Raw genomic sequence first — 10,424 nt, forward strand, 5'->3', positions numbered from 1 at the left:
GTGATGACAAGGGCACGCTGCGAACACGACCCATCAGACCCCACCATAATGCTACAACGAAACGAGAAGTCAGCTTTAGTGTGCATTTGCTTACTAATACAGTTTGGCAAGTAATATATATTTGCACAGCAAATTCACAGCAATATACAACTTAGCACAAATCAAACCCCTCATGTAATTCTGGCTGACAGCTAACTATTACTTAGCCCAGAATTAAGTATTAGAGCTAAGTGTGTGTATATATATATATATATATATATATATATATATATATATATATATATATATATATACACACACACACACACACACACACATATCCTGACGATCAAAATTAGAGAACAATTTATAAACAATTGAACAATTCTGAAATAATGTCATCTTCACTGCTCAACAGTTGAAGGAGTTTTTGTCCTGTCTATACCATGCTACCAGAACACCTTTTCCACAAATTAACTAAGGCATTCTTTAAAAAAAAAACATTATTTTGCAGAAAACACACTGATCAAAATTAGAGAACACTTTCAGTTACCTCCCAGTTATTGGTGTTAATCTGGCACCTAGTGCTAATTTCCTTGATTATCTGTCAACCCCTATTTAACTGCCAGCCTAACTTCCAGTTTCACCGACTCTGCAAGATGGTGGGCCGTTCTAAAGTGACTGAAAGCCTCCAGCAGCAGGTTGTCCAGATGAAGGCCAAAGGGATGAGCCTATCAGCCATAGCAAGACAAGTTAGTCGTTCCAAATCTGTGATTTCAAGAATATTGAATCTTTACAACATCACAAACTTATTCAAGTCCGCCAAGAAGGCTGGTCGTCCACGGAAGACAAATACAAGAGAGGACAGGATACTGCAGAGGATCTCAATGGGCAGTTGCTTCCACACTGCAGCTGGAATTGCTCACCAGTTCAGCGCTGAACAGGGTAAGGATCTGTCTCATCATACAGTGTCTCAACGTTTAAGAGCATTTGGACTGAAAGCCCACTCTGCAGTGACCAAACCTCTCATTAGCAGAAAGAATCAAAAGGCTAGACTAAGCTTTGCTGAGGAGCATGTTGTGTGGACAGAGGAGAACTGGTCCAAAGTTCACTTCAGTGATGAAAGCAAGTTTAATTTATTTGGGTCTGATGGGAAACATTATGTTCAGCGACAAACTGGAGAAAGACTGAACCCAAAGTGTGTAAAGAAGTCAGTGAAAAATGGAGGAGGAAGTGTCATGGTTTGGGGCATGTTTTCTGCAGCAGGGGTTGGGCCTCTTATACAGCTACATGGCAGAGTGAATGCAAATGTTCATCAGAACCTTCTTCAACAACATATGGTTCCTTCCCTGTGTTCATCACCCAATCAGCCCGCAGTGTTCATGCAGGACAACGCTCCATGTCACACAGCAAAACGAGTAAAGCAGTTCCTTGAAACTGAAAACATTGAAATAATGACATGACCTGCCCAGAGTCCTGATCGCAACCTAATAGAGAACCTCTGGAAAATCCTTGGTGACAAAGTTATGGCCAAGAAACCCACTACAGTCACCGAACTGTGGAGGAGACTGGAAGAAGTGTGGACCAAAATCACACCAGAGCAGTGTAAGAGACTAGTGCTGTCCTGTGGCCGCAGATGTGCTGAAGTCATTCAGGGCAGAGGCCTGTACACTTCCTACTGATTGCTGACTGTTGTAACCTTCAGAAAATTTTGTTTTAATCTTTTTCCATGCTACAGTCATTGTTCTCTAATTTTGATCAGTGTGTTTTCTGCAAAATAATGTTTTTTTTTTTTTAATGCCTTAGTTATTTTGTGGAAAAGGTGTTCTGGTAGCATGGTATAGACAGGACAAAAACTCCTTCAACTGTTGAGCAGTGAAGATGACGTTATTTCAGAATTGTTCAATTGTTTATAAATTGTTCTCTAATTATATATATATATATATATATATATATATATATATATATATATATATATATATATATATATATATATACACACACACACATATACACACACACACACACACACACACACACACACACACATACATATATATTCTTTTGTTCAGGAGACATTAAATTACCCTAATTTTATTGATTATTATTATTATATAACATAGCTCAAATAGTTCTGTAGCCACAAGTCACAGTCACTCAATATGTTACTGCTCTCATTACTCATGTTCGGATATCAGAAATGCGGGAGTCAAATCAGATGCCGGGTTTTTTAATCAGAAAATGAGAATCTCAGCATGATCAGCTCTATTCTGGATATTTTTATCCAGTCGTTCTTCAAAATGATCGCAAACGTGGCCGATTTTCAGAAGAATTGTAATGACAAAGTTTTTTTAATTTTTATTTAATGTCACCACTTTAATAATAAATGTTTCTTCTGCTGGTTCTAGTGTGTGTGTGTGTGTGTGTGTGTGTGTGTGTGTGTTGTCTTGGTGCAGTTACATTTACTAAAACAAGGCTTGATGCAGGCCGTCAGAGCAGAAGAATTATACAGCATCAAGGAGTGTCTTTGTTCAATTAGATATTTCAAGCGCTCTAAAGTGCTTTAGATTCCCCTGTAATCTATCGACATCCTGTAATTAATCAACTAATTCGCAGTCTCGGGACGGCTGTAATTACAGCACTGGTAATAGCTTATTCTTTACGCTCCAGCTCCTACATTTCATTTGTTTATTTTCCCACAGTCATAAATCTAAGGGAGCGTCAGGAGTGCCACAATATTAGTGCAATAATCAGAGTTAATTATCAGACGGCTATTCCGTTCGCCTTCCGCTAATAACGCAGGCTATCAGAGAGATCAGCTCATGGCGCAGACTGGAAAAAGACTTGAAATTGTTTCCTCTGTGCAGCTTTAGTTAGCCTGGTATTAAAATCTATTAATACCTATTGGGTCAAAATAACTGCATAGAACCAGAACGATTATTTATGAAAAGTGTTTATTAATTCTGACCATTTTTTTTTTTACTTGCAATTGACCCCAATTAAAATGTGTTTTCTTTTCATTTAGAATAATTCATTCACTTTCACAGCTGCACAATGCCTTTTATAAACGATCACAGGACAATGCAGCATAACCGCATTTCATTCTGGGATACAGAGCAGCATTTACACACTCACCCACTCCTGTAGGATGCGACTAACTGCATTACTGCTGCGAGCGTTGTTCCGGCACGCTAAGATCACATGGGCACCATGAAGGGCGAACGACCTCGCTGTCTCAAAACCTGTAAAGTTTGTAGAAATGTAAAGTGGGTAAGAGAGAGAGAGAGAGAGAGAGAGAGAGAGAGAGAGAGAGAGAGAGAGAGAGAGAGAGAGAGAGAGAGAGAGAGAGAAAATTAGTCCTTTTTTTTATAGACTGCTGCAAAACCTATGCTCTTCCTCATTTTTTGGAACTGAACAAAATGGAGAAGAGAATGCAAAGTAAAAATGGGTGAATATCTCCACATCACTTTCAGCCCTACGCCACTGATGAAAAATAATCGAGGCTTCAGAAGTTGATATGAGCTTCTCTATTGCTATATTTGGATATTTACTGTAAGCAAAAGTATTGGAACACCTGATTTTTCAAGCACAGAGGTGGTTCCTCCACAAAGCTCGAGGCGCACAATTGTATAGGGTTTCTTTGGAGGCGGAAACATAAAATTTTTCCTTCATTTGTACTATGAGACCCAAACCTGTTCCAGCGTGACAATGCCCCTGACTGACAAGACTGACATACTTCAGCTTTGTCACTAAAGATACAAGCAATGAGTAATATACAATAATATTTACAAAAAAAATCAAAAGAAGCCACAAGAAAAGGTTAAAATACTCCACTTTCAACTCCAATTAAACTAATAACTTGGGCATAAGAGGATGATCATATTGAAATCTCACATACAATAAAAAAATAAATAAATAAGGTTATTTAAGGAAAGCCTTGTACTATTGTTTGGGGTTGTTTTGCTGACCTGCTGGTTTTCATTGTCCCTTTGATTACACAAAGTGTGTTTAAAGTTTTTTTTTCTTGTTTTTTTTCCTGAAGCTGGTATCAGCACTTTAGCAGACACAATGGGCATCAGATTTAGAGTTTTGAAGAGCTGAGAATAAGACAGAGTTGGAGATGGTGGCCAACAGTGGGGGAAAAAAGTCAGACAATAATTAAGTTAAAGAGAAGGTCGTTCGAAATAAAGCAAGGCCCCCATGCAGCACACACACACGTGATAGCTGTTTGCTCTGCTCCCAAAGACTGTGAAATAAGCCCTTTGCCGTGTCACTTGTAAAACATATTACACTGTCATGGCCGAGAGAAGAGCTGGCAGTCCAGCACAAGTCAAACCTTTGCTCAATTCTTCCTTGTCTGCCCTTCTTCGCTCTCACTCTCGACTCTGATTTTAATACCACACCTGACAACTACCATCTATTATGAATGGCATCTCTTAAAATCTTTTCAGATTTCACACACAAGTTAGATTAAACGTATTGGGACACCCAATTTTTCCAGCCAGATGTGGTCCTTTTCTAAACTGTTACCACAAAGTTTAAGGCACACATTTGTATAGGATCTCTTTGGATTTGATAGCATTAAATTGTTTATTGACTTAAACTTCAAGACCCAAACCTGTTCCAGAATCAGAAGAATCAGAAACAGAAAGAGTTTTATTGACAAGAAGGTTTGCACTAATGTCACTTTTGGTGACAGAAGCTTCCAGTGGCACATTTTTAAAAAATTAAATTAAATTAAATTAAATTAAATTAAATTATAAAATAAAAAAGTGTTATTGCACATTTTTTATAAAGAAAAATTAATGTAAAAAAAAAGTATTATTGCACAGAAAAATACAGAAATAAATAAGTAAAAAAAAAAATGGTATTGCACATATTTAAATTTTGATTGCACAATATGGAGAGCATTTCAGTGTTCATGACAATGTCCTTGTGCACAAAGCGAGCTTAATGAACACCTTTGGGATAAATTGGGATGCAGACTGCACCCCAGGTCTCCTCACTCTACATCAGACTTTACTAATGTTCTTGTAAGTGAATGAGCGCAAAACCCCATAGTCAAAACTCCAAAATCTAGTCAAAGATCCCCAAAAGAGTGTTGATTATTTGAAGAGCAACAGAGCCTAAATGGGAGAAATTCAAAAAGCATGTATAAAAATTTATGATCAGGTGTTCACAAACTTTTGTCCATATAATATTTGTCTTATACCATAAGCTTCCAAATGTTGCCCTTTGACATTAACTGCTCTATCAGAAGGTTCAGTGTCTCTGAGGTTAAGGAGTGTTACACTGCGCATGACAAAAAGAAACTACTACGCTCTACATAAGCTGCCTACACATTTCTTTGTAAACTAAATGAAGCCAGACAGGGAGTCACCAAGATTCCACACGACAGAGCGTCTGCTGTGCGATAGGTGGATTAAAATGAACTTTAATTCGATTAAGTTTTAATCTGATTTTCATTAAAAGGCAAACTAGACGCCCTAATTGTGAGACGAGTGCTAAAGAGTAATATCCATTAAAACTCAAAATTGGAGACGGATAAGAGCTCCTCTCTGACAAGTGAAGCATGGAATTAAATTATATGACACCTTATTAGGAGTAATGGAGAGAACAGTGCGCATCCCCATGGAGAATTTTTACACTAGAAATAGAAAATAAAGAAAGAAATCGTAACGCTTTCCTTATCAATAAATAGGCATGAAAAACCAGAGCATGTGTTTAAGACATTAAAACAAACAAACAAAAAAACCCCAAAAAAAACAGACACCAGACTGTCAAATTTGCAAAAACTGATGTCACGAAAAATGATAAAGTTGACCCCTTTAAAACAAGTGGGGCAGCTGTTGGGTTCGAAACGCGAGTTAATTAACGCTGATATTTTCATAATGGGAAACAAATTGGAACATGTTTAACAACAGGAGCAATCTGGTGATGGGGGGAAAAACAATGATCCTCAACATAGAAATGCTGTGCAACCCTCCCACTACCACTGCACTGAAAAACAAGCAGAAGATCAGAATGAAACTCGAGGAAGAAGGAAAAAAATCTGTATAATGTGGTTTTACTGGCAGCCTCTCAGTCCTGTTCACACAATACACGGCCAGATGCGGATTATCACCCAGTGCTAGATATGCAAATGGGAGCCGACGGTGAATTAAAAGCAGTAAAAACAAGCGACAATTCGAAACTATTCAGCAGTAATTGCTTTTTCTGACATTAAGGGACATTTGTACAAGTGGAATTGAGATGGACTTTGAGGTGGAGGCATGGAAACGATAAAGGGATGAGATGTTACTGAGACTGGCCCAAGGGTCAGATTGTGTGTTTACTGCTGTGTCTGTTCCAGGCCATATCCTGCTCTGTACTGGGACAGCTGTTTATAGAGAAACGCAACTTGACCACTAACACAAACGATGTGTTACGCTGTTGAATATAATCCAAAGTTTTGCTTTCTGTTTCTTGTTTGTGCGATTTAATCGTTTTAGAAATCATTTTAAACTAAACATTTTATTTTCCTGATCCTTGGACACGACTTCCAAGATAAGTGAAACAAAGCAACATACAACAGTTCCTTGATTTTGCACAGAGAAATCATTTATACTAATTTAGGTAACGTCCATGACTGGCCCTGATCAATGACGGCAGTAAAGTAAATTCCCACAATTTAATTGCAAGGTTGTTGTTGTTGCTTAGATATTATATTCCTTACACACACAAACACTATGCAGCACAAACAGCCCTTTTATTCGCAAATAATGTATGAATAATCAATCTCTTTTAACTATTTCGTCAGGTTTTTTTTATTCATACAAAAGATTAATTAACAGTCGCAGAGGCAAATGATTTTGATTTGTTGAGGATAAGAAACTGCATGCTGATTCACTTTATTTTATAGCTTTTATCTAGATCAGATTTTAGATTTTGTGATTTAAAGAAGAAAACTAATGGAGTGAATCAAAGCAGAAAAGAATGAGAAAAGCTGTGGTACTTCCCTAAAAGACATGTTCAGTTCTACTGCTACACATTACATCTCAAATGTATTTTGTTCTACAAATAAAAATTATATATCTACAGTACTTTGTTTGTTTGTTCGGAAGCGTTAGCTCAGTGTTTAATAAGTTGGACTCCTGATCAGAAGGTGCTGAGTTTAAATCTCTGCTCCACCAAGCTTCCACTGCTGGGTCCCTAAGCAAAAGATCCAGAAGAATGAAATCACATTGTCCTTTTTTCATTTGCATTGGTTACCTGTTAATTGATTTTTAAATTATTATATTGTTTTTTTTAAGGTAATAAATTACACCATTATACACGTCTGACTGTTGATCAAAATATGTTCCAGATTTGAGTAGTTTGAGGACTTCTAATGCTGCATTTCTGACATCTTGAAATGTAAATCTGAAGAGGATTGGTGGAACTGTGTTTAGTCATTATGTCGCAGGGATCTGGACACCTTTCGCCTATTGGAGTTAGACAGCTGACAGATATTCCCATAAATAAATGAAAAAACAAATATTTAAGTTGTTCAATAACCTTTGGTTAATATATTAATTGTATTTTGTGTTTTCGCTTTTATATCCGATTATAGTATTTCATCATTTTTATTATGGTGGACAATGTATCATACCCGACGTTTTTACCTTATAGTTCTTGCTTTTAGTACATGTACATTTTTTGTTGCTTTCTTCTTTTTAAGTTTTGATCTGATGATTGAAGCACTTTATTTATGCATTTTTATGCACGAAAGGTGCTACACACAATATTATGCATCATTATGAAATTAAAAAGTAAATAAACTGGCTAAAGTTTAAAGTTTTAATGTCTTTACTGTGCATGATTACACTTTTAGAAAAAAAAGACTTCTTTGAATTTTTCATATATTGTGTTTTAGGAGTTTTTTGTTTTTTTATAAGAAAACTGATCGGTTCTTTCCTTTTACTGACACTTTACAAAGTTCCACATAGAACTGTAAATGGTTCCATAGAAAGAAAACCAAGGAAGAATTAAGGATTGTAAATTTGAGCTTAGTGCACCAGTCTGTACCTGTGTTTTAAAGTTCTTCCTTTTACACAACGCAACCTGGGACACTGAGGTAATGATATAAAATGCTGAAATACAAAAATATATAGTGGGGTTTTTTTTCCCGAGCAGCAGGTGTTTGATATATATTTTGGGGTTTAGGTGGAAAGTCTGGCGCTATGGCGCGTCTATGACGAGCTCCAATTCCCTCCATTAATAACACTCTACTTTCATTTTGGATCAGGAAGATGTTGTCACGAGCCAAAGTAAAATGTATGGATTGTAATTACTGGAGTTGGAGAGGGGCAGGGGCAGGGGGGTTGGAGGGTGGTGAGAAGTTCCACCTGAGCAGCCTCATGCTGTTCTATTACCCACACCTCCCTGCTCGTCCTGCCCCCCCCGACTGCCTTGTACAACCTCTCCTGCGCCTCCTCCCGCACTCCAGCCTTGACCCCAGCGTCTATGGCCAACTCCCACCGCAATTTTTCATCATGCCCTCCACTCTCGCCGGTCACCGTTTCCCCCACAGCATCCTCTCACACCAGTCCACTCTGTCACATCACACTGGGTCTGAATTTGAGAACTGCTTTTTTTATTTACTCTCATCAACACAAAGACACACACACAAACACACACAAACACACACTAACACACACTAACACACACTAACACACACTAACACACACTAACACACACTAACACACACTAACACACAGTGAAAAAGTCACAAATACCCCCACAAGTTTAATACTTCTGTTCTGGGTGAGATACCATTGGGGTTATCATCACCTCAGTTTAAAAGCCTTAAACACATTTGTTCTAGTCACCATTTAATATTACTACCTTTATTCACCAGTTGTAATTTTCGTGTACGTTCCATACGTCAGTTTTGCCGTGTTCCAAGAAATTTTTATCTGATGTCAATAAAAGTTCGATCTAGTATTCAATAAAGTGTCAATAAAGTGATTTATTAACAAGAATTGCACATTAAGACCCTTCAAATTCCATTTCCTCACTCAGTCAATTGTTATCGATACAGAGTTCACACACATAAGATCAAACCGGAGTGAAAAAAGGGGCGGGATGGGACGAAATGAAAAAGAAAAAGAAAAAACAACACGTAAAAGCAATGATGTCACTCTACCTTTTTTTTTTTTTTTTATTAGTACTGATACTGATGCTGCAGCCATATGAGTTGGCTCAAACACGTGCAACTGATCTTTAAAACTAATTTTAAACGGGAGCAAATAAATTATATAAAAAAAGAAATAATCTCAGTTTTTTATTATTTAAAGATTTTTAGTTCAAAAAAAAATTCCAATCAGATTTTTACTAATATCAGCCTCATCAGTGATCCTGGGTACAGACTGGTGTGATCTCTATAATAAACAGTCCTCAGCTCATATGACAGCTGTAAAGGTTCATCTAAAACCCCACTGTAGCAGCTTCACAATGCTGGGATTTGAACTGGTGACTTTCTCCTAAAAAAGTCTGTGCAATTGCTCTTTAAATGCACTAGATATGAGAACAGCCATAATCAGAGGCGGTAAAAACGGAGTAAACATAGCAGCTTGAGTTCTGATTGAGATTTCGGAATCCTGTCTTTCAATTTTATATGCTTTACAAGTTTTCTCCAAGCTTTTCCACTTTTCCAGCTAATCACTACACCAGGAGACAGAGACAGACGCCTAAATCCACATTATCCACATCCACATTTCCATCCACATCCACATTTAATGAATGATACACCAATACTATAATAAAACAAACAAAAAAACAACAAAAAAAAAGCAGCTAAACTAAAAAGTCATATATAGAATTGGATTTAAAGGGAAAACTTTCCCTAGATTATCCACACACATAAAGAACTATCCTAATTCTAACATGATTGCGAGATGATGAGTGGCGGTTCTGCAAAAGCTGAAAGCATACGTGATTATTTTTTAAATAAAAAAAGCTACACTATATCCAGGAAGTAATTCGTTTACTCAGAAATATTAAATACCTTTTTAAAAATAAAAATTTTCATTTGAAACCACTGACAATGATTTTCAAGAAAGCATTTTCTAAGTGCTCAATTAAAATAACTACTAGTCATATCTAGGTGATATGTACATACATTTATATCAAAATACCTATAAGACCGCAGGACAAAAAGTGTAATTAGTGCAATGAAACTCCCATGCGGCATCCGTGACTATCAGAGAACAGCAACAGAGACCCACCTGGAGACTGTACAGATGTGAGGGGGGAAATCACAATGCACCCAGAATAGCTAGAATTATTTTTAATTATATTCTGATCTAAAAAGAAAAATTAGCTTTTATCTATAATAGAGGGGGTGTATTGTATATATGTCTCTCTGTCCCAATCACTCAATCAATCAATATGTAAATATAACAAAAGGAAACCAAATGTTGTAC

General features: G+C 36.9%; 1 protein-coding gene across 7 annotated transcripts in view; it reads right to left on the reverse strand.

Moving 5' to 3' along the window:
- Positions 1 to 10,424, reverse strand: part of wwox (WW domain containing oxidoreductase) — a 177,627-nt gene that overhangs the window by 162,073 nt on the left and 5,130 nt on the right. For all 7 annotated transcript variants that reach the window (XM_046859322.1, XM_046859326.1, XM_046859323.1 and 4 more), the window contains exon 5: positions 3,115 to 3,221. In XM_046859322.1, the coding sequence (XP_046715278.1) occupies positions 3,115 to 3,221 (107 nt within the window). The remainder of the gene's footprint in view (positions 1 to 3,114; positions 3,222 to 10,424) is intronic.

The sequence above is a fragment of the Silurus meridionalis genome, chromosome 10 (assembly GCF_014805685.1).
Source record: "Silurus meridionalis isolate SWU-2019-XX chromosome 10, ASM1480568v1, whole genome shotgun sequence".
Lineage (NCBI taxonomy): Eukaryota > Metazoa > Chordata > Actinopteri > Siluriformes > Siluridae > Silurus > Silurus meridionalis.